The sequence below is a fragment of the Panthera tigris genome, chromosome A1 (genome assembly GCF_018350195.1).
Source record: "Panthera tigris isolate Pti1 chromosome A1, P.tigris_Pti1_mat1.1, whole genome shotgun sequence".
NCBI classification, from domain to species: domain Eukaryota; kingdom Metazoa; phylum Chordata; class Mammalia; order Carnivora; family Felidae; genus Panthera; species Panthera tigris.
In genome coordinates this window covers 169,482,113-169,507,517 of record NC_056660.1, presented here as the reverse complement: position 1 = coordinate 169,507,517, position 25,405 = coordinate 169,482,113, and the positions used below count along the sequence as shown (strand labels likewise).

The window sequence follows — 25,405 nt, the reverse complement described above, 5'->3', positions numbered from 1 at the left end:
GTATCAGTGAGTTTCCTCCCTATGTTTTCTTCTAAAAGTTTTATGGTATCAAGTATTGTGTTTAAGCTTCTGATCCATTTTGCATTATTTTTTTCGTGTTAATTGTGTGAGATAAGGATCCAATTTCATTGTTCTGCCTGTGTTTCTCCAGTTGCTCAGCACCATGTATTGAAGAGACCATCCTTTCTTCACTGGGTATTCCTGGTTCCCTTGTTGAATATTAGTTGACTGGTATGCTGGCACTTAATTCTGGACTCTCTATTCTGTTCTGTTGGTCATTGTGTCATATTCATGCCAGTACCATCTGTTTTTATTACCATGGCTTTATAGTATAGCTTGAAATCCAGAAACACTATACCTCTAGCTTTGTTCTTTTTTCTCAGGATAGCTTTAGTTATTAGGGGTCTTTTGTGGTTCCACTTAAATTTTAGTATTGTTTCTAATATTTTTTTGTGTAGTATACCTTTGGTATTTTGATGGGTATTGCATTGAATCTATAGTTGGCTTTGTGTAGTATGGCCATTTTAACAATAATAATTCTTGTGATCCATGAACATGGATATCTTTCCATTTGTTTGTGTCTTCAATTTCTTTTAGCAAAGTTTTGTAGTTTTCATTGTATGGACTTCTCACTTCTGGTTAATTTTATTCCTAAGTATTTTGCTGTTTTTGATGCTATTGTGAGTGGTATGGTTTTGTTTCTTTTTCAGATGCTTCATCATTAGTGTAAAGGAATGCAATTGATTTCCATATGTTGATTTTGTATCCTGCTGCTTCACTGAAATTGTTGATTAATTCTAGCAGTCTTTTTTTTTTTTTTTCTTCACTGATTGTTTGGGATTTACTATACATAGGATCATATCATTGGCAAATAAAAATTTTACTTGTTTCTTTCTAGTTTGAATGCTATATATTTATCTTTCCTAATTGCTCTAGCTAGGAGTTCCAGTTCTATACTGAGTAGGAACAGTGAGAGTGAGCATCTTTGTCTTTTTTCTGCTTCTAGGGCAAATGCTTTCAATTTCTCTCTACTGAGTATAATGTTAGCTGTGGGTTTGTCATATATGGTCCTAGATATGTTGAGGTATGTCCCTTCTATACCCACTCTGTTAATAGTTCTTATTATAAAAGGATAATGTATTTTGTCAAATGCTTTTTATGTGTCTATTGAGATGATTGTGTGATTTTTATCTTTTTTTGATGTGATAAATTACATTTATTGGTGTTGAACAATCCTTGCGTGTGTAACCCTTTTAATGGGTTCTTGAATTTGGATTGCTAATATTTTTGTCAAGAATTCTTGAATATGTGTTCACCATGGATATTGGTCTATGGTTTTCCTTTCTTGTGGTATCCTTATCTGGTTTTGTTATCAAAGCAGTAATGGCCTTGTAGTAGAATAAGTTTGGAAGTATTCTCTCCTCCTTGATATTTTGGAAAAGCTTGAAGAGAATTTTTATATTTTTTCATTTATTTTTTATTTTTTAAATTTAAATCCAAGGTAGTTAACATAGAGTTTAATAATGATTTCAGGAATAGAATTTAGTGATTCATCACTTACCTATAATACCGAGTGCTTATCCCAACAAGTGTCCTCCTTAATGCCCCTTGCCCATTTAGCACATCCCCTCACCCAACACCTCTCCAGCAACCCTCAGTTTGTTCTCTGTATTTAAGCGTCTCTTATGGTTTTTCTTCCTCTCTGTTTTTACCTTATTTTTGCTTCCTTTCTCTTATGTTGATCCATTTTGTATCTTGAATTCCACATATGAGTGAAATCATGTGATATTTGTCTTCATCTGACTGACTTATTTCACTTAGCATAATACACTCTAGTTCCATCCATGTTGTTGTAAATGGCAAGATTTCACTCTTTTTGATTGCTGACTAATACTCCCTTGTGTGTGTGTGTGTGTGTGTGTGTGTGTGTGTGTGTGTGTGTATGTTTGTATATTGGTGTGTATATATATATATATATATATATATATATATATATATATTGGTGTGTATATATATATATATATATATATATTGGTGTGTATATGTATACATATACACACATATATATACCACCTTTGCTTTTTAAAATACACATTAAATTTATTTTTATTTTTTTTTTTATTTTTTTTAATTTTTTTTTTTTTAATTATTTTTTTTTTTTAACGTTTATTTATTTTTGAGACAGAGAGAGACAGAGCATGAACGGGGGAGGGGCAGAGAGAGAGGGAGACACAGAATCGGAAGCAGGCTCCAGGCTCTGAGCCGTCAGCCCAGAGCCCGACGCGGGGCTCGAACTCGCGGACCGCGAGATCGTGACCTGAGCTGAAGTCGGACGCTTAACCGACTGAGCCACCCAGGCGCCCCAAATTTTTTTTTATTTTTGAGAGAGAGAGAGAGACAAGAGCATGAGTGGGGAAGAGTTAGAGAGGGAGACACAGAACCTGAAGCATGCTCTAGGCTCTGAGCTGTCAGTACAGAGCCTGACATGGGGCTCGAACCTTTAGACCATGAGATCATAACCTGAGCTGAAGTCAGACACTTAACTGACTGAACCACCCAGGTGCCTCTATACATCACCTCTTCTTTATCCATTCATATGTTGATGGACATTTGGGCTCTTTCCATACTTTGGCTATTGTCAATAGTGCTGCTATAAACATTGGGGTGCATGTGCCCCTTTGAGACAGCACTCCTGTATCCTTGGGATAAATGCCTAGTAGTGCAACTTCTGGGTCATAGGGTAGTTCTATTATTAAATTTTTGAGGAACCTCCATACTGTTTTTGCAGAGTGGCTGCACCAGTTTGCATTCCCACAACAGGAAGAGGATTGGTATTAATTCTTTAAGTGTTTGGTAGAATTCTTTAGTGAAGCTATCTGGTTCTGGAGTTTTCTGTGTTGGGAGTTTTTTGATTACTATTATAATCTCTTTGTTGTTCTGTTCAGATTTTCTATTTCTTCCTAATTCAGTCTTGGTAGGTTGTATGTTTCTAGAAATGTATCAATTTATTCTAGATTATGTAATCTGTTGGCATATAACTGTTCATGGTGTAGTCTCTTATAATTCCATGTATTTCTGTAATGTCTATTATATGCCACCTTTTTCATTTCTAATTTTATTTATATCCTATCCCCTCCTCCCCTCTTTTTAAAGTTAGTCTAGATAAGGTTTGTTAATTTTGTTCATCTTTTTTTGAGAACCAGCTCTTAGCTTTGCTGATCTTTTCGTGTGTGTGTGTGTGTGTGTGTGTGTGTGTGTGTGTATGTGTGTGTGTGTCTATTTCATTTATTTCTGCAATAATTCTTATTTACTTTCCTCTGGTGAGTTTAGGCTTCCTTCATTCTTTTTCTAGTTTCTTGATGTATAAAGTTAGGTTGTTTTATTTTATTTTATTATTTATTTAAATTTTTTGTAATGTTTATTTACTTTTGAGAGAGAGAGAGAGAGAGAGAGAGAGAGACAGACTGTGAGCAGGGGCGGGGCAAAGAGAGAGGGAAACACAGAATCTGAAGCAGGCTTCAGGATCTGAACTGTTAGCACAGAGCCTGACGTGGGGCAGGAACTAATGGACTGAGAGATCATGACCTGAGCTGAAGTCAGACACTTAACCGACTGAGCCATCCAGGCACCCCAGGTTATTTATTTTGGATTCTTCTAATTTCTTACTATGTGCACTTATTGCCATAAACTTTCAGAACTGTTTTTGCAGTATTTGATATGTTGTGTTTTCATTTATTTTGAGATAATTTTTCGTTTTTCTTTTGACTTAGTCTTTGACCCAATGGTTGTTTATAAATTGGTTGTTTAGGGGGCATCTGGGTGGCTCCATCGGTTAAGTGTCCGACTTGAGCTCAGGTCATGATCTCATGGTTCGCAAGTTCAACCCCTGCATTGGGCTCTGTGCTGACGGCTCAGAGCCTGGAGCCGGCTTCAGATTCTGTGTCTCTCTCTCTCTGCCCCTCCCCTGCTTGAACTATCTCTTTCTCTCAAAAATAAATAAACATTAAAAAAATAAATGTTTAGTTTTCACATATTTTTAGATCTTCTTACTCTTATTGTTGATGTCTAGTTTCATACCATTGTAATCAGAGAAGATGGTATGATGTCAGTCTTCTTAAATTTCCTAATGTTTATTTTGTAGCCTATCATATGGTCTATCCTGGAGAAGGTTGCATGTCCACTTGAGAAGAATGTGTATTCTGCTGCTGTTGGATGGAATGTTCTGTATATGTCTATTAAGTTCATTTGTTCTGAAGTATGATTCAATTCCACCATTTTGTTATTGTTTTTGTTTTTTGGTTTTTCTTTTGGTCTGGTTGATCTATCCATTGCTGATAGTGGGGTATTGAAGGACCCCTACAATTATTGTATTGTGTATTTCACCCTTAAGATCTGTTATTAATTGCTTAATATATTTTGTTGCTCAGATGTTGGGAGTGTATATGTTTGTTATATGTATTCTTGATGTATTGACCCCTTTGTCATTATATACTAACTTTTTTGTTTCCTGTTAACTCTTTTGGCTTCAAGTCTATTTTGACTGATATGAGTAGGTATCAGCTTTTTTTGGTTTGTTTGCTTGGAACATAATCTACCATCCTTTCATTCTGAGCCTGTGTGTGTCTTTAGAGCTGAAATAAGTCTCTTACAGGCAGCATATAGTGGATTTTTAAAAATTCATCTAGTCACTCTGTGCCTTTTGATTTGTGAGTTCAATCTATTTATATTTAGGGTGATTAGTGATATGTAAGGATTTAGTATTGCCATTTTTGTCTTTTGCCTTCTGATTATTTCCTTTTTCCATTGTTTGTTTTTCCTTCTCTTTCTATCCACATTTGTAAGTTGGCAGTTTCCCATGGTGATTGGCTCAGTATCTCCCCCTGCTTTTTTAAGTTTCATGTATCTGCTCTAGATTTTTGCTTTGTGATTACCATGAGGTTGATACAGAACATCTCAGATAAAATGGTCCTTTTTATGCTGATAGCAATTTATCTTTATTAATGTATAAAAGTTCCATCTTTTTCTCTTCCCCTTTTATGTTTTTGATGTCACAAATTATCTCTTTTTATGCTGTGATTACCAAGTTGTAGTAGCTAAAGTTATTTTTAGTTCTCTTTTCCTTTAACCTGTACGCAATGGTTAAGAGTTTAATAGAGTATTTAAAAAAAGAGTTTCAATATTCTAAGTCTGTTTATCACCTTAATCAGAGTTTTATACTTTCATCTTTTTGTTTCTGCTTGAAGAGCTTCTTTCCACATTTCTTATAGGGCAGGTCTAGTGGTGATAAACTCCCTCAGCTTTCCTTGTCTGGAGAAATCTTTCTTCTTTATATCTGAAGGATAACTGCTGGATAGAATATTCTTGGCTGGTAGATTTTGTCTTCAATATATTGAATATGTCATTTCCACTCTTGGTCTGTAGAGTTTCTGGTGATAGCTTAATGGGGGTATCTTTGTATGTTATTGTGTTTTTGATTGTCTATAAAATTCTTTTCTGAATCATTAACTTTTGATGGTTTCAATAAAATGTTTCTTGGAAAAGGTCTTTATGTGTTGCAATAATAAGATGTTCTATTAGCTTTATGGACTTGTATACACAGTTGCTTCCTTAGGTTAGGTTTGGGAAGTTCTCAGCTATTACTTGTTTAAATATTCCTTCTGCTCCTTTCTCCCTCTCTTCTTCTTCTGGTATACCCATTATTCTTATGTTGGCTTTTCTAATGGAGTCAGATAGTTCTCATAGGGTTAACTTTTTAAAAATCTTCATTCTCTTTTCCTCTTCCACTGGAAACATTTCTGTATTTCTATCCTCAAGCTTGCTAATTCTCTCTTCCATATGATCTGCTCTATTTCCAGTGAACTTTAATGCATTCTTCATTTCACTTATAAAGTTCTTCAGTCCTAGAATTTCTGCTTTCTGCTTGGTTCTTTTTTAGAATTTCAGTTTCTTTGGTCAAGCACCAAATTTTGTTAATTCTATTAATTTTATTCCTGAGATCATTGTGTTGCCTTTCTGAGTTTTCTTACAGCTTATTGAATTTCTTCAGAACAGCTGTTTTAAATTCTTTATCAGTTAGATTGCAATATTCCAAGCATTTTTGGGTTCAGTTGCTGGAAAATTGTCATTTTCTTTTTGGGATATGATATCACTGTGATTTTTCATGGTCTTTGATAAGAAGTGCCTCTCTCCCTGCATTTGAAATGGAGAACACCTTTCTTATTCAATCAAGGTTTTGTGTACTTTGATTTTAATAGTTCAACAGGTTGGTAGTTAGGAACCTGCCTTTTGTTTTCCAGAAGATGGAGCTATAGCACAAGTTTTTGGTTTCTCTTAACAGCCAAGATTGGGCACTTACACATGAAATAAACAAAAAACAAAAAACAAAAAGTTTGTGGCGGGGGCCTGGAGGAGGTTACACTTAGCACTTGGGCCTTTGGGTTTGCCCACAATCTGGTAGGGCGATCCTCAACTGAAGGGGTTCCTGAGGTCTGTGTATACTCCTCTTGCCTCCCAGAGAAGACAGCAGAAGATGCTTTCCTTCAGTTCTCTTTGCCTACTTCCGTTTCCTTTCTCTCCCTCTAGTCACTGTGGTCTGCCTTAAAGATAGCAACCAGTCCCTCCAACTACAGTCAGTGTCTTTTGGCTGAGCAGACTCCCACTCATCACTTCCACCTGTCACCTCCTCTGTTAGACGAGTTGTGTTGGCTCACTCCTGGACCCTCCACTGTTTTCTTTGTTATCACTGCCTCTGGTGTTGTGGGCAACACTACCACTTGCCTCACTCTGTTACCTCCTCCATGGTCCAGTCCACACTCTCGTGGGTTCACGGATGGATGGATCTCTTAGGTGTGCTGGTATGCTGTGCAGAGGTGTTGTTTGTTTTTTGTTTTTCCCAGTTATGGATGTCTAATTCATTGTAAATCAAAGGGGAGAGAAAAGAGAAACAACTCACAAAGAGCACTTAGTTCTTTCAAAGAAAAGGACGATGTTCAGCTTGTGATGAAATGGATTTGCAGTGGTTGACTGTGTATTACCTTCTTAATTAGAATGTAAACTTGGATGTGACATTAATAAGATCAGGATAGTCTCCCTGCTTTCTAATTGAGTTTTGTACTCAGAAAACTTTCTATTCATATATATACACATTTATTCAATAATTATTTAATTCCTAATATAGGTCAAATACTATGAAATAAAATGTGTCAGACAAAATAAGTCAGAATGGTTACAGTCCTTCCCAGTGGAACTTACAAACAAGTGTAGGAGATGTTAATTAAAATCACACATACGTGTGCTAAATCTCTATAATGGTAAGTACTAGGAGTACATGTAAATAATGAGTGCCTTGAGGGTGAGGTACATGGTATTATGAGACATGGAATTGGGAGGGGAGGTCAGGGAAGGGAGATGGTATGCCAAACAAGCACAAGATGTGGGAAGTCCCCTTGGTGAAAGGGATTATCAAGCATCCAAAGAGCTAAAAGAACAGTAGTGTGGCTGGGTCACTGAGACCATGGGAGGCTGAGGCTGGAAATGTGATCAGAGTTTTTGGCTTTATCTTAGAAGCCAAAGAAGGCATTAAATGTGTTTTTGTGATGGAATGACGAGTCAATGGTATAAGGGTGTTTTTGTGTGTATTATGTGTATGTGTTTGAGTTATGGTATGATCATAGGTGTGAAGTACTATATAGCTAAGTGACCTTGGGCAGGTCATTTAACTTCTCTAAACCTAAATGTCTTTTTCTGTAAAATGGGGTAATGATAGTACCTTTCTTGTTGGGTACCTATGAGAAAGTCAATTAAAAGTGCTTATTACAGTACATGGCACAAAGTAAGCACAAAAATGTTCACTATTATTATATTAGTAACCATATGATAGTATAATTAAAAATGCAACATAATAAATACATATTATTGACCAATATGATTATATTGATTACATTATGATGTATATTTTATACATCATAACTATTTTCACTATTGCTGTAATGGCTTTGTTATGTAGGGAAAATGCATAGGATGCTGTTGTATATAACATGCACTACTTTGGTGGCAATAAAAATGGATAGGAGGCAGATGGATCTTTATAATATTTGGGAGAAAAAGCAACAGAATTTGAGGATGATTAGAGATGAGAAAGTGCCAGGAGTGAGGAGAAGAAAATGTCTTTTCCAGGTTGAGCAACCTGTCCAATAATGGTGTCATTCACTAAAGCAAGGAATGATTGGGGAGAGCAAGGTGTAACTGGGGTTAGGAGAAGATTGTGGTTTGGTTTGGACATGTTCAATCTGAAGTAACGTTTTTGAGTTCTTCAGGTGGAGATGTCAAGTAGACAGTGAATTTCACTTCTATAATTCAGGGAAGAAGTCTGAGCTGAGTTATAGAATGAATGTGTTGATTGAGTCATGGGCACAAACAACACTGCCTTGGTAAAAAAAACATTAAATGAGAAGGGAGGCAAGGCTAGGGTGGAAGTTTGAAGATTACCATCATTTAATGTCTGAAAAGAGGAGAATGATAGGAAAATAAACAACAAACAAAACCGTAGGTACAGCTGAAGAGGAAGGAGAAAATCCAGGAGGACTTAAAACAACTTGAGAAAAAATTATGGATGGTTGTGATAACTGTAAAGCATGGTACAGTAATGCTTTTTGAAACTTTTATGTGTATGGAGGTGTTGATATCAAGGGCGGATAAGGGATGGTTTCTTAAATCATCTACTAAAATAGTGATAGAATCTCCTTCTTTGAGTATCTTTAAGCAGCATTTTGTGCTTGCTGCACAAAAAAATATAAATGCAAAAAAAATGCTAATATGAAGCATACTTTCAAAGTACTTGCAGTACCCACCTAATGAAAACAAATTAAGTTCCTGACCAGTGTGTGAAGCTTTCCAAGTTTGTAGAAAAGATCCATTAGTCAGGAAGGGCAGTAATATGGTATAATGCTCATAATATAGGTATATGTATGTGTACACAGCAGTAACAAATTTCTACTCTCCAATGAAACAGGTGCATGTATCAAGAAATACCAGTATTGGCACCAAAATATGAAGAAAATTTTGAGGTAGATTGTCACATAGAAGCAAAACCTAATGGTCTTTCTGATTATTTCTCAGGCTTACAGGCTTTTTAAAATTGTTACTAGTCTTGCGAATTATTTTAGAGATAAGATTTGTTAAAAATATATTTATATCATTAGCAGTGGCACAGTATGTCTCTTCTACCATTTTATCTATAAACAAGATGGAGAGATATGTATATAGGGCATTAATTTCTCCCCATAAGCACTTTTAGAATCAGTATTTCATGTCCTCCATTTTCATTTGAGAAAGTAAAACTTTCTCAGCCCTAACAAGTTAACCAGACTGTGTAAAAATGTTCACGGCAAGAACTGCAACGAAATCAGAGGTCTCAGAGCTGGTTCAAAACATCCTCCAAACAGGCTTGAGGTGTTCTGCACTGTGGATCCCAGTAGAGAGTAGCAATGCCAAAGAAGAGTGTGATGGAAAATACCAGTCAGGAAAATGGGAAATGGTACCATGAATGTATAAAAATTGCATGACTCTTATTTCATGCATGTCTTCATTATCTCCAAACTATTGCGCTGCTACGTTTCTAGAATATCTGCGTTTGTTTATAAATTTGTTGTGTGCTTCTGATAGAGTGTTCTTCCCCCAATTTTAATTCTCACAAACTAAATTCCCTTTTCATTTTTTTCCTTTCATCTTTCACCTGCTTCTTAAAAGGGTAGATCTACATCCAACACTAATCATGCCTTATATCTTTAATAAATTGTCACATCCATTTATCATTCTGAACAGCTTCCACTTTCAACGCCAAGTCTGTCACTGCAATATAAGATCAGTAATTACTAAGCATCCATCATATTTGAAGTGATATGTCACTAAATTCTTGGCTGTTCACAATAGTTCACTAACCTGAGCCTTGTCAAGCTAGAACTAATGTTGAGTGGTCCCCTCAACATTTTTTTTCCTCTGTTTTTTCCCCCTACATAAAGCTATTCAAAGGAAAAAGCCTATCTTTAGCATGATAATTTTACTAAACCATTTACATGAGCAAACCAATATTGTCACACAGAAGTCTAAACACAGCTGGCTGATAAGTCAACCACCTATTAGCATACTGATATCAAGCAAGGAGAGCTTGTGATAAGTGAATTGTACCCAAAAAAGTCCCATCTAATAATTGCACTAGATTTTTTTTCTTGCTGAGCTACAAATAGCATGTATGCAGCCAGCAGTGATTTTCAGGAGTGTGTCTAAAGGCTAGGCCATAAAAAAATCTAGCCTACACTTCCTCACAAATTCCCAAATGCTTATGGATCTTAATTCTATAATGTTCACCTTCTGCCCATGGATAAGATATAGGAAGGACAATAAATGGTGAATTCTGTTTGGCACTCGGGACAACTTCCCTGACAGGACCATATCTGGTTGGGGAGGTGAGTCTGGAGGTGACACAGCCTGTGGGCTGAAGCAGGGCGGTTAACCCCACTCCCGGGGCCAGCACCTCTTTGCCACTAGTCTGCATGTCAAGTATGAATTGCATTAGCCCAGACTGAAGGCTTGGCAAATATGCTCAGCATATCAGTGTGTTACAGTAGTGTTGATGAAGGTGGAGGAGGTGACGGAGAAGTGGAAGTGGCAGGAGCAGGGACAAAACAGCCCGACAAGCCATGGCTCCCTAAATCTACCCACAGGTTCCTCTGCTTCATTTGGGAAGAGGTTCCAGCATCTCTATATTCATCCCAATTGTCCTCAGTCATCAAATAGCACTTGCTTCCACACAGAGTCCTAAACATAGCTGGCCAAAGAATCAAGGGCATATTAAACATAATGATATCAAGCAGGGAGAGGTTATGACAAGTGAATTTATTTTAAGGAAAAAGTCCATGAAAATAATTCACAATCTCCCTTTCACCCCTCTCTTGTTCAATTCCTTATTCTACTCCATTAATAATCCCAATGTTATGAAATTCTCTAAGTTCTGGATGCTAGAATATCCAGAATATCCACTTTATTGCACATGAGTTGAGATAGGTAATATTACTATAAATTCTTCCACTCCTGGCTCAGGAAGCAGTAATGTTAGCCCTATATTTTTGAGTTTTACTGCCACTAGGTCACATACGTTGAGGAGTGTGATAAAGTGATAGGCCCAAGGTAGTAGTAATTTGGCTGGAGGTTATGAAAAAGAAAAATATAATTGTATTTTGGGATGATATATACACAGAACACTGTATATTTAGGAAGGAATGTGCTTAAATAAATGGAAGCACTAAAGTTCTTAGAAAAGCATTTTCTCCCTTTTCTTCCCATACTCAGGGATGCATTCTAATGTAACCGGGACTCAATGGGGTTTCCAGTCTTCAGAAATGGAAATTATTTGGTGTTCATATGCTCTGTTGCTGAGCAAGGCTCACTGTCAGCCATTCCACATCGTTCACCTTTAATTGTGGTGATATATTACTGCATGACTGAGAATGGGACAAGAGGGCAGTTAATTTGATTGATGTTGACAGCCAAAGTGGGTATTTCAGATCCCTGAAATTCCCTTTAGGACTTCAATGATCCTTTTTGGCTGTCTCGGTACATCACAGTAGTGGGATAATTGCCATATTTCCCCTCTGTTTTGTGGACAACCACCTCTGTTATCTCAGCCTACTTGCATTTAGATTATTGGAGACTAAAATGATGAGGAGTAAAATGGACCATAAAATATACTATTATGTTCAAGTTTAAGTAGATTTAGAAAATAACTAGATTTAATCTGAAGGAAAACAGGCTTGCACCAAACAAACAGAAACAAAACCACAAAAATCCCAAACACACAAGCAAACCAGAAAAACACCAGGTAAGATTGTGGGGGGAAAAAAAAAACTAGGTCAATTTAACACCCACTGGCATCTGTACGTGTGATAGAAAGTAAACTTCTAGTCTTTTGATATAGCTGGGACTGCAAAATATTACTGTGGTTGGCACTGCCTTGATAAAAACAGGTTACTATTAATATAAAACTGTACGTTAACTCTACTAGAATTAAAAACAAAACACAAAACCCCCAGGTTACTATTAGGGAGTCAGGGAGGATGAACAAAGCCCAGAACAGTAAGCACTCTCTATGTTTTAATGATAAGGAAATTCAAGGAGTTAGATTTGCAAGTCTGACTTGGGCATGCAAGTGGGCAGAGCTGTGGCACCAACCAGGCCCCTGCCCATACCATTCGTTTTTCCCTCATTACCTCTCTGCGTCCCTGATATTTGAGTGAAATAACAAACAAACAAAAAGCAACAAAACTCCAGAAGATATTTAGAAAGGAGAATGGTTTAATTTTCTATAATTATGTGAATCTAAGCATGCCTGTTTGAGAACATCCAAAGGCACTGCAGACCTATTTCTTAAACCTATGGTCAGTGTAAATAATTCAGATTAGCAAGTCATGTTGCTTGACTTCCTCTACTCGGCAAACCATCATGACCACTGCAAGGATTTGTTTTAGGCTAGAAACTGGGGAGTTCACTTCTACCTATGAGGAGGCCAACCAGCCAAAGCTGTCATCAGTTTCAAGAGCCATTCCAGGGGGCGCCTGGGTGGCTCAGTACGTTAAGCATCTGACTCTTGATTTGGCTCATGTCATGATCTCACAGTTGGGGAGATCAAGCCCCACATGGGGCTCTGCACTGACAACATGGAGCTGCTTGGGATTCTCTCTCCTTCTCTCTCTGCTCCTCCCCTATTTGCGCACATGCGTGCTCACATTCTCTTTCAAAATAAATAAACTTAAAAAAAAAAAAGCTATTCCCATGGAAGAGCTATAGGAGTCATTTGGTCCAGTGCTCTTCCAGTATTTGAGGAAACAAAGGTTTCACAAAGTTAACTGACTTTCCCAAGGTCACTCAGAAGACCAGGAACAAGGCAGCCGACTTCGGATAAGAACCCAAGATATCCTCTTTCTCAGTATGGTTTTGGAAAACTTCCATAATTTTCATAGAGGTGCAGCAACACTCTAATAGTTGAAACTGACTTTCTTCAAAGGGTTTGTGGTTGGAATCAACTAAAATTTTGTTAACTTTCTTGAACTAAAATCTTTAGGAATTCTTGTATGAAAATAAATGCCTAGTCATACTTATGTGGTAATTTTTGTATTACCTTTGAACTACAGCTACACTCTCCCCTACCCCAGCATCAGTATCTCATGTTGAAAACCCATCATTTTAAAGTTACAAGGAACCACTCTCCTCTGCTCAAGCAACTATATTAAAATATCTTCCATATTTATTTTTTTCTGATTGGTATTCTTTAGCTCTATATCTCAAAGGAGAGTTTTGATAGAGGAAAGTAAAATATCCACATTATAAGATGAAGACTAGTGCCAAAACTAAGAATAATTAAAATGACACTCTCTTAAGTGACTGTTACAAGTAAAGATAGACAAATAACTGTTTTCATTTATAGCTGCACATATACATCTTGTTTAATGCTTGTAAATGGCCTGATTGGTTTAGGTTTATAAGCTGCCAAGATATTCCAAGGAATACATTGTATGATTTCCAAACAACAAACAGGGAGAATAAAGGAAAAAAACAACAACAAAGCATCACTTTTCCAATGTTCTCATATAATTTCAAGGGTGCTTGGGTATAGAAGTCAAGGGCATCATTTTCCTCTAAAAAAGAAAAAAGTCTCACAGCTCCATTTAATGCTCAGTCATTTGACAACCACACAGGTTAGTGTTTTGAAACTGGAAGATAAGGTGAAGGAAAAACATTTGCTATGGATTCAGCAGCAAAATTTAAGGTATGCTCTGTATTTTTGTATGGCTAGAAGAATGAGCTTATAGAGAAGAACACTGATCTTGGCCAAATCTATCCCATAGAATTTCAATCTATGCAAACTTGAACAAATGAGGATCTGGGTGTGTGTAGCAGACATATATGGATGAAAAGTGAAATCATTCAGTTACGTTCATGAAGTTCAAAATGATGAGCATTTTTATGTTGGCCTCTTGGTCCCTTAGCAGCTTGATTTTTCCCTTGAATTCTGTACTCAGGTATATAGTCACCTACATGTTATTTTCATCTAGATGGTCTTACAAGCATCTCAAATTTAATGTACCAAACTTTCACTCTTCTCCTTCCGACGCCCATTCCCTTATTTTCTCAGTAAATGGAAAACTCATCCTTCTGTTAATTGAGATCTTGTAACCATCATTGGGTCTAAATTCACTCACGTTGTATGCTGTCAGACAACCCCGTAGTCTCTACCTTCAAAATATTTCCCAGGTCTTTGACTACTTCCACGGTTTCCACCTGATTCAAGAAAGAAAACAAATTGACATTTGAGACAGGACAGTCTCGCTGTCAAAGGAACTTTAGCTAAGCTTCTTGGTAAAAATAGTAGCAAGCTGAAAAGAGCTGAAATCTTTTCGGTAGACCAGGCACAGTGCTAAGCACTGGACGTAGAGTGGTGATTTGACAAATAGGCCTTTTACCTTCATGCAGTTTATAATCTAAGATAGTGGACAGATAAATCAGTAAACAAATGAGATAATTACAGATTATTTTAAGACCCATGAGTGAAATTAGGTGATAAGATCAGAAGAACTGGAGGACTAGGAAAATCTCTATGAGCAGAGATTTTTATGTTTATTTTTGTTGTGGGCAGAGACCTGCTGGAGGAGAATAAGCATGCCTTGTAAGAGAGAGTATAGGCAGAGGGAATAGTGAGTCCCAGGGACAGGCAAGGATTTACTACAAGTGGTAACTAAAAAGGTGGTCAGTGTGGTTGCAGGGTAATGAGTGAGGGGAGCAGGTGAAATTGTCACTGCAACCAGGTCTTACAGGCTGTCAGTCCAGATAAGGAATTCATTCAGGTTTCATTTCAGTGCAAAAGGAAGTCACTGGAAGGTTTTAACCAGAGGCATAACAGAGCCAATTTACCTTTAAAGAGAACAGATTTTGGTCGGAAGGTGAAGGCTGAATTAAATTGACATTGCTCTTACTTCTTTTATCCCCTTTTCAAGATTTAAAGCTTGACTTGAAAATGACCTACGTTTATGCTAAATGTCTGTTGAAAATTCCTTTGATAGGACTCATTCTTCCCAATCACTGACTGAAATTTCCATTTGCATCTACAGCTGTATTAACCAGCCATAGTTTCAGCTCCTGGAAACTGCAGAAATTGGCTGGTAAACCATTTCTGGCCTGATGAGGGCAACATTTGATCAACTCATTCAATGGGATTGGCATAATAAGAATAGAATAATATTTATGATATTCCGATTTTTTAATTATGATAATCTTAAACGTCAGACTTTGGAAGTTGGTCTTTAGTTTTAGGTGTTTTGCTTTCATGTAGATATTTTCATGTACTTAATTTGTTTAAAAATCATACACATACATACACACATAAATACATACAGTCTATAGGGAGTTGATAGCAAAAACAAAACACACACTCACAAATTTAGAAAGAAATTATGTCCTAGTAACCATTTATGTTTTTTTATACTTAAGATATTTGCTGTCCCAACAATGGCAATAACAGAATGCATTTCTCTGGTACTCATCTCTTTTCCTGTTATCACAAAATTTTAAGCAGTAAGCAAGGAAAATTGCCATTTTGATAGTGATTTCAATTCTGCAGTTTATTTTATACACTTTTTACACTGTAGACTCTGAGATTATTCTACTAGCTATAGAATAATTCAATAGAGCCTATTAAAAACTAAACAAAAATTGCCTATAATACATTCTCAGTACGGATTCAGCCTATGCAAATTAGCTAGAACTCTCTCCCACTTCTGACTGTGCTTGTTTCCCAAAAATGCCTCTTGTGTACTTTGTTAGCTTCAACCAATGATTCTTGAGATGTTAGTTTACAATGTCTTAAGGGGTTTCTCTTCCAACAGTTACTGAAAATTTCATAGAGGTCTCTTGAAGGTCTGAAAGCCATTGACCCTAAAGAATGAATTTTTAATGGGGGAAATTCCAGGAACATAGCCAAATCATGTGGGGGCTATTTGGGATCTGGAAGGCCTTTCTTTCCTTAAGTTACATCCACCATAAGGACCCTTAAAATGGCTGTGTATGCGGCGTTCATCCTAAGGCTACACCTGCCTGAGATGGATTGGTCTCATGAAAAGCTATTCTTTAACTTTGTAATGTAGGCACTCAAAAGTTTTTGTCCTTGATTATACTTAAAATGTCATCATAATGTCCTCTTAAGGGTTATATAACATTATCATAAGGATAAAGAAGTATAATGATTAATTATAGTAAGACTAATTAGTATTTACATTCTACTTTTCTCTTGCAATTCCTATATAAACAGAAGCTAATTAATAGATGAGATGCCAATATTTTATCTTCAAAGAGTTTAATGCTTTAGATTATTATTTATCTTTAGCTCAAGTGCTCCTTCAGCATTTTTATTTGGTGCAGTATAGTACAACAGAAGGCAGATGTTTTTCTTTTCTCTTCCACTGTAAGCAGTAAAAGGTATTCAGAGCACTATTTTCACCCATTTGTGCTTGCAAGAGCCCTAGAAACAATGGGAAGAAAGTCACTTTATTTGGAGAAAATTTTAGTGGAGTATAATGCATAACTTTATTCCAGAAATAAAATGCATATTCTTATAAACCAGATGAAGAATGATTTGCAAACAAGCCATACCATTCAATTCTTGTTTTTTGTATAATTTATTGCCAAATTGGCTTACATACAACACCCAGTGCTCATCCCAACAAGTGCCCATCACCCATTCCCCCACCCCCACCCCCGTCCACCTTCAGTTCTCTGTATTTTAAGAGTCTCTTGTGGTTCTCCTCCCTCCCTCTCTGTTGGTATCTATTTTTTTTCTCCCTCCCTCCCTCCCGCCATGGTCTTTGGTTAAGTTTCAATTCTTGTATTTTAACCAGTTTATAAGAATTTAGAAAAGTGATCAGAATTCTCTGCACATTTAAAGAACTGCTTAAATGTCTAGAAGGGCTTGTGATTGCAGAACACAATGTGTGTGGAGATTTCACCTCCCTAAGTGTCCTTTTCAGCCCCACAATGCAGCAGTGAGTGAGCTGTCCTTTACGTGTGGGTTGTTCCCTTGCCTAGCCTTTAGCCTTCAATGTACTTCTGTGACTATTCAGTATATTATACCATAGATTTTTGATTTTGTTTTTCTTAAATGATTGTCTATTTCCTTATTTATTTTTCCTTCTATTTACTTTGGCTATAGGTTGTCTCTTTTTTTTAGCTTTTTAAATTAGAAGCCTAGGCATTCATTTAAAAATTCGTAGTTTTTCTAAGGTGTCTTCAAAGCCACAAATTTCCCTCTGAACTCTGCTTTGAGATGTATTTTCATTAACTCAGTGCAAAATATTTTCTTATTGTTCTTGTGATTTGTTCTTTGAATCATGGTTATTTAGAATTCTTTTTTAATTTCAAAATCTGTGGGGGTTTATAGATATATTTATTCATATACAATTTTATTCCATTATTAGAGGTCATACTTTGTGAAATTTCACTCTTTAAAATTTAATGGGATTTTTCTTTTATGCTCAAACATTTGATCTATATTGGTAAATATGCCAGGTGCATTCTTGAAAATACTTGAAAACAGTATGCATTCTGCAGTTGTGTGTATTGTTCTATAAATGTCAAATTAGCTCAAAGTGGTTGATAGTACAATTAAAATCTTTTCATTTAATTACATTAAAATTAATATTTTTATATCTGTTAGAGAGTGGTGTAAAAATCTCCAATTATGATTATAGATTTGACTATATCACATCTTTATCCTGTGGAGTTTGCTTTGTGTTTGTTGTATCTCTCCTATTAAGTACCATACATTTATCATTTCAATGTTTCCTGGGGAATTGATCAATGTCTCTCTTTACTTCTGGTTAATCTCCCTTGCCTGAAAATCTACATGGTCTGGTATTAATATTTCCACACTATATTTTTAATGCTTGCCTTTTTATGATATATATTCTATATTTTTCCCACTCATTTTCTTTCACCTTATCTGTGTTTTTAAATTTAAGATACATATCTTGAAGATAGCATATGGTTATTTTTTTTTAAATCTAGTTTGACATTTTTTGCCTTTTAATTGGAATCTTTTCTCCATTTAAATTTAAGAAGTTTTTTTTTAGTTTCCAGTTGAAATTTTTCTTTTTTTCTTTCATTACAATATAAAAGGTTTTTATTTTTAATTTTATTTTAACTCCAGTATAGTTAAAAAACAGTGTTATATTGGCTTAAGTAATACAATATAGTGATTCAACAATTCCATACATCACCCAGTGCTCATTACACAAATGTACTCCTTAATCACCAAGGCCTATTTCACCCATCCCCCACCCAACTCCCCTCTGGTAACCTTTAGTTTCTTCTTTATAGTTGAGTCTGTTTCTTGGTTTGTCTCCCTCTGTCTCTCTGTCTCTCTTTTTTCCCTTTGTTCCTGTAAATTTAAATTAAATATTGCTATGGCTGGATTTACTGCTAACAGTTTTTCTGTTTGTTTCTCATAGGTTGCATCTTTTCCTCCCTCTTTGTCCTTTCCTGCTGTATTTTGAGTTATTGGAATATGTTTTACTATTCCATTTTATATAATCTATTGGCCTTTTTGGTCATACTTTTATGTTATTTGATAGTTGTTTAAGGTATTATAATATGCATCCTTAACATATCAAAGTCTCCTTAGTATTGTACCACTTCATATAAAATGTAAGAACATTGTAGAGACTCTGGATTCTGTTAACTTCCTGTGAAGAGTTTTGAGTTTTGTTAGTGCTAGTAATTTAATTGTTAGCTGATCATGTTGAACTTGTGGAGCTTTGGTTTTCACTTTATTAGAAGGGCCTGTTACAACGTAGCCCTTAGTCTAAGGAAATTTTCCTTAGTCCTGAAACTTCTTTATTCCTGAGGTTGGTTTTTTTGAAGTTTAATGGCCAGTTAACAAATTTTTGCCAACCTCCTCAGACTTAGCAGTATGTAAATTCCAAATTTCCCTGCAATGATCAGCTTAAATTTCTGCATAGCCCATCAGACTTCAGCTGCAACTTATCATTCTGCTCTTTAGAATCTCTTCCATATGTGTACAGTTAGTGGTTTATCCAAGAATTGGAATGGGCTTTGTACACAGATTTTCAGGCTTCCATCCTTTATGGTGCCCAGCTTTCTGGGATTCCATCTGTTAATTTCTAGCCACTATAGCAGCCTCAACCTCCATCCTCTGACACCTAAAGCAATACATCTGAAGATTTTCCTTGAGTATTAGCTATTCTGAATTTGGAAAGGCTGCAGTGTGCCCTCAAGAGAAGTTACATAAATGTTGATATCACCCAGTTGTATTCTCTTACTTTCAAGAGTTCAGCTCCCTTCTGTTTGCCTACTTTTGGTTGCTCTCCAATGCCTTTAAATAGTTGGTTTTTATATCTTACCCAGAGTTAATGATCGTCATTTCTGAGAGGTTAATTCAAAGTAAACTTCTTTGTTATGCCAAGAACTGGAATTGGAAAAATGATTTTTTAAAAAATTTCAAAGCTCCCTTATGAAAACAGCTGAGGAAGATTCTGAACCATACAGGGTTTAGCAAGTCATATGATCTAGATATGTATAAACTCTGTACAGTGAGATTATCAGCCTATTAATTTTTTACAGTCACTTCTGTCATTGGCTTCTTCATTCTTATGTTGAATCAAGTGATATGATTATAGGGACATGGTTTATTGACAAAAACAGACATTATTGTTTTCTTCTTGCTTTAATATGAAATTCATTTTATTAGATGAGGGAATCTAAAAGCTTTAAATTTGGTGATACCTTATTTTATATATACTCTGTAATTTATGATACTTAGAGAGTCTTTAACTTAGGTTTTATAAAATAGATGCATTTAAATTGTTATCAGACACTGAAAGTACCCACTGTTTTTTCTAACTGTCTTCTCATTCTCTTTACCTTGGTTTATGCGACTTTATATCCAGGGGTTGCATACTCAACAAATTAGTGCCTGTAGGCCTAGCAAATAAATAAATGTGTAAAGCTAGCTAGCATGGGGAAATAATAGAGAGTTCTGGAAAATGAGGCAGATTGGTAAAAACATGCATAATGTAAAATTTCAACCTCACCAGCTTTTGGCATATAGGGATCTATGGGCCAATGTTGCCAGATATCCCACTTCTAAGAGAAGCTGAAAATGGGGATTTCTATGTGAAAAAAATACCCTTCAGATTAGATCAAATATATTTGATTAGTGTCATATTCCACCTGAGCTGCTGTAACAGACTACCATAGACTTGGTGGCTTAAACAACAAACATTTCTTTTCCATATTTCTGGAAGATGGGAAGTTCAAGATCAAGGTGCTGACAGATTTGACATCTAGGGAGTGCCTGTTTCCTGGTTTATAGCCAGACATGTTCTTCAGACATGGCACAAAGGGCAAGACTGCTCTGTGGGATCTCTTTTATAAGGGCATGAATCTCTTATTACCTACTCATGTCCCAAAGGTCCCCTCTCCAAATACCATCACATTGGGGATTAGTTTTCAACATATGAATTTTAAAGGGAACACAAACATTCAGTCTATAGCAGTTAGTGTACAGAATCCTTGTCTCTTTAATTGTTTACTTGTTTCCATTGTTGGCTTGTCTTCCTTTTGCTTATTCTCCTGCACTCACTTGGAATGCTCCTCCATGCAAATCTACCTATATCCTATTTTCTATGCCCAATTCAAGTTTCACATCCTCATAAAGCTGCTGAGAGTCTTCCAGTCTTCATGTTCATCTTCTCCTTCTGTGAAATATATAATATTTATAGTCTTAGAAAACACTTTATGACTTAATTTTACTGCCCTTGTACACTGAATTGTGCTTCAGTTCTCAGTGTCTTTATTTTTCCCATTGTTTTTCAATTTTCTTTTATTAATTTATAGTTGGTGTTGATACATAAAGCTTTTTTTAAAGTGTGAGGAAAAGTGAAACTGCAGAAGCATTATTGATTTGGAGATCATAGATACATTGACTCCAAACCCTTTATTTGTCAAATGAAGGAACTGAGGCCTAGTAAGTTAAATGATTTACCAGTGAGCAATCAGAAAGTTGATAGCCAGATCTCATGACTCCAAACCTCTTGTTGGTTTTCCACCAAACACACAGCACTCAGTATATTTAGGCGAAGGTATGTTATATTCAGTATCAAAAGATTTATTGTTTCTTCCTGTATGTTCTTTATTCTTAGAGTAGCTGAGTGACATAGAATCAGATTCATTAGAGCCAAGGAGATAAAGTAAAATATCTTTCCTGTGAAATTGAGAATATCTGATAGCTGCATCCAATCACTTAAATTTGGTAATGGGGAAGATTATAGATCAGCCTAACTCTGTTGTTTATAAGATTTTGATTTTATAGTATCTATTTCCCCTTATGAGCCTGGTTGTGAAAGAACAGATTTTTTCCTCTAAACTACCTACTCTCTCATAAATTCTTAAGTAGAATTAAATTTTATTAAGGAAACTGTAGCATTGCTATAATAGAACTATATTCTACTCTTGTATGCCTTTGCCTTTTGAACATAGTCATTACACCACATGATGGCATCCTAAATCAATTTCTATAAATGCCCCACCAAAGTCAAAACATAAGCCTTTGCATATATGAAACTTATACTTTTTTAATCCAAAAATCTAGATGAATAACATTATTCATGATTTTCAATTCATTAAAATTATTTGCAGCTTCTTTATTCAGAGCTTGATATGAAAAAGTAGTTGTTTTTATGAAATACAACTGCATTCACTATCATTTTGAACTGTTAAAGAGCTTAAATATTATACACTACAAGTAAATTCAATATACTCACCTAATTTTTAGTATGTAGTAAATGAAATTCTTCCTATAATGAACTACAGAATGGAACTATCAAAATTACTGTAGAAGTTTTAAATAGAACCTCTAAATTTCTGATAGTAATTTGTAAGTAGAATTCTTTTGTCATAATTTTGTACTTTGAATGCAATTTTACTAAGAAACCACAGTATTAAATTCCAAATAACCATATCTAACTTTAAAAATAATGCAGACAGGATAGTCTCCTCTTCATGAAATGTTTAAGTTCTGTACATTTTTGTTGGTAATACACGTATAGCTCCGTGGTTCTTAACTAGCAAATGGAGCATGCATTTGTTCTTATTTTATTTAACAAATATTTATTCCCTTCCACTAATACTTAATAACTGAGTCATCTCTCTTCCAAAAAGACCAGATCACTTTCATTTTGATTCTAGCAAATATACAGGTTATAAATGTGGCATTAAGTTAATGACATTAATTCTCAAAGCTCAGCAATATCTATATTTATTTCCTAGAGCTCCGTAGACTATCTTATTCAATTTTATTTTACATTTATTACTAAAATGGTTATATTAATATATATTCTTGCCTGTAGATTTTTGTATTAGAAAATTATGATTTTCATATCTTGTGCTTTTATTATTTAGCCTGATATTTTTATTCCAACATTACTTCATACAAGTTAGACATTTGGACTAAGTGGAATTTTTTTTTAGTCAATATGTTCATTTTCATTTTGTTCTTTCAACCAAGTGAGATAGTCTCTGTGACATTATTATTTGATGTATCATACTTTGTTACATATAGAACTGCCTGGGAAAATCCTTAAAATTCTATGTCAAGGCCCTATCTCAGCCCAATGAAATCAAACTCTCTAGAGGTGGAATCCAGATACCATTATTAAAAAAAATCCTTTGAGTGATTCCAATACACATCCGAGTTTGTAACCACTGAAATAGATGGTAGGAGAATGTTAATACTACATAAGGATAAGACTTCTCTAGTTTAAACCATAGATCTTTTACTTGTACAATATTGTTTTACTTAACTTTTCTAAGCTTCAATTTATTGTATGTAATATTTGACATATGAAAAAATATATGCAATATTAAATATGAAGTTTAACTAAAATAATAAATACCCATGAACCTACCATATAACTTTAGTATTAAAAATTATAATGTGTGCTTCTGGGCACCTTGGTAGCTCAGTGGGTTAAGTGTTCAACACTTGACCTCAGCTCAGGTCATGAACTCAGGGTTCTCTAGGATCAAGCCCTATATTGGGCTCTGCATACACAGTGCAGAGTCTGCTTGGGATTCTCTCTTTCCCTCTCTGCCCCGGCCCAGCTCTCTTGCTCACGCGCTCTCTCTCTCTCACTCTCAAAGTAAATAAACATAAAAAATAATTAATTAAAAAATTATAATGTGTGCTTTTTATTCACAGTTTCATGTACCTGCTTGAAATCAGATAGCCACTGTCTTGAATTTTGTATCTTTCATTTGTTTTTGTGAAAATATTTATAACATGTATGTTTCTCAAACTAACTTATTATCTAGTTGAGCTTGATTTTAGGTTTTATAAAAAATTCTTACTATATGTAGCATTTAGGACTACTTACTCTTTTTGTTCAATTTATATTATGTTTCAGAGACCCTCTCTTGTTTTATGTAACTGTAGTAATTCCATTATTTTCACAGAGGTAATATATTTCATCGTGGGAATGTGCAGTAATCTTTTTCAGCGCTTCTGTGAATGGACATTCAGGACAACTTCTAAATTTTTGTTATTGCAAACAAAGCTGCTGTGAACATTTTTATATAGACTCCTGGTGTACATATGGTACTATTTTCCTAGGATAAACGTAGGAGTGGGATTTCTGGGTCATAGGATATGTTAATATATGATAGAGCATTAAAGATATATATAGCATAAATAATGCTGGTTCCCTCTCTGCCCCCCAAGATGGTAGTGTTGATTTATACTCTCACCAACAGTTTTGAGACTTCACACTGCTTCACGTTCTTATCAACACTTGCTACTCTCAGACTTTTTCATTTTGGGAAATCTAGTGGGTAAACAATAGTTTGCTGTAGTGATTTATAATGGGTTGAATTTATTTTTATATGTTTATTTCCCTATTGAGTAGCTTCTTCTGAAATAGCTATTCTTGTCATTTCCCCATTTATCTTTTGGTTTATTCATTTTGCTGGTTGTAGTTTGCTTTCCCACATTTGTTATGCTATTTTATGATAAATATAAGCTCTTAATTTCAGTGAGGTTGAATTTATTACTTATTTCAGTATTTCTGTCCATTTTAAAAAATCCTTCCCCATATTCATATCTTAAAAAATATTCTCCCAAAGTTATAAAGTTTGCCTCTTATATTTATGTCATTAAAGAATTTGTGGTTATGGTGTAGGGTAGGAATCTAGGGTGTTTTCCCAAAATGGATAGCTAATAGTCATACACTATTTATTGAAAACTGTTTTGTTCACATTATCAGCTATATATGTTATATATCAATTTCCATTACTACAATGGACTTAATCTGGGCTTTCTGATATATTCCAATTGTGAATTTATTCATCCTTCTGTTAGTATCACGATACTTTAGTTATTCCCTACAAATTCATATCAAGTCCTCAATTTTGTGAGACCTTATTACTTGCACTTCATACTTCTTCAGCAGTATTTTTACTGCTGGGCCTGTAGTCTTCTGTGTAAATTTCAGAATCAGATTGGTATGTTTTTTGAAAAAGTTTTTTGTGGATTTTGCCTAAAATTGCACTGAGTTTATCAAACAGTTTTGGGAAATGTACTCCTTTATGATGCTAAGTTTCTACTCTATGAGCACAGAAAAGGTTTTCATTTCATTAGTGATTTTAAAATAATTTTTAAAAGATTTTTAAGTCTTCTGTTAGATATCCTAAAAGATTAGTTCATGTTTTGTCGGATTTATTTATAGATAGATTTATGCCATTATGATTGCTCTTTTTCAAACTTTCATTACAAAAAATTTAAAAGGTATAGAAAAGTAGAGTAGTATAATTAACCTCCTTTTACACAACCTCTAGCTACAACAATGACCAGTTATGGCAAATCATGATTTATGTATCCTACCATCCATTCTCTCCCTCCAACCCCTGGTTATTTTGATGCAAATCCTTGAAATCATATCATTTCATTTACAACTAGTAAATTGTGGTTTTGAAAAATTTTTAAGAAAAAGTGTGTCTCCTAATAGTTGCATATAAAGAAGTAAATGTTTTTCTATCATTATCTCGTATATAGCCAATTTTCTAAAATCTCTCAGTAAAATCTCTCTCGAGTGTTTTCTGTAAAATTTGTGTCTAATGAGATTTTTAAAATCTTCGTTTGAGATCCTTAGAGCTTTAATTTGTTTTTTTTTTTTTGAGTCATTGCACTTTTGAGTGCTACATTAATTTTGAACAGAAGCAGTATTAGTTGTCTCCTTCACAAATTTAATAGAAATGTTTTGATATTTGATAATGATATTTTCTGCATGTTTTT

At 35.1% G+C, this 25,405-nt stretch overlaps 1 protein-coding gene across 15 annotated transcripts in view; it reads left to right on the top strand.

The window, feature by feature from the left end:
• Nucleotides 1–25,405, top strand: part of TMEM232 (transmembrane protein 232) — a 210,865-nt gene that overhangs the window by 117,275 nt on the left and 68,185 nt on the right. Inside the window, exon 15 of one of the 15 annotated variants that reach the window (XM_042991140.1) lies at nucleotides 23,572–23,632. The exons of the other annotated variants lie outside the window; for them this stretch is intronic. Within the exon in view, the coding sequence (XP_042847074.1) occupies nucleotides 23,572–23,605 (34 nt within the window). The 3' untranslated portion in view covers nucleotides 23,606–23,632. Of the gene's footprint in view, nucleotides 1–23,571; nucleotides 23,633–25,405 lie in introns of those variants that run through there. 15 annotated transcript variants of the gene reach the window in all.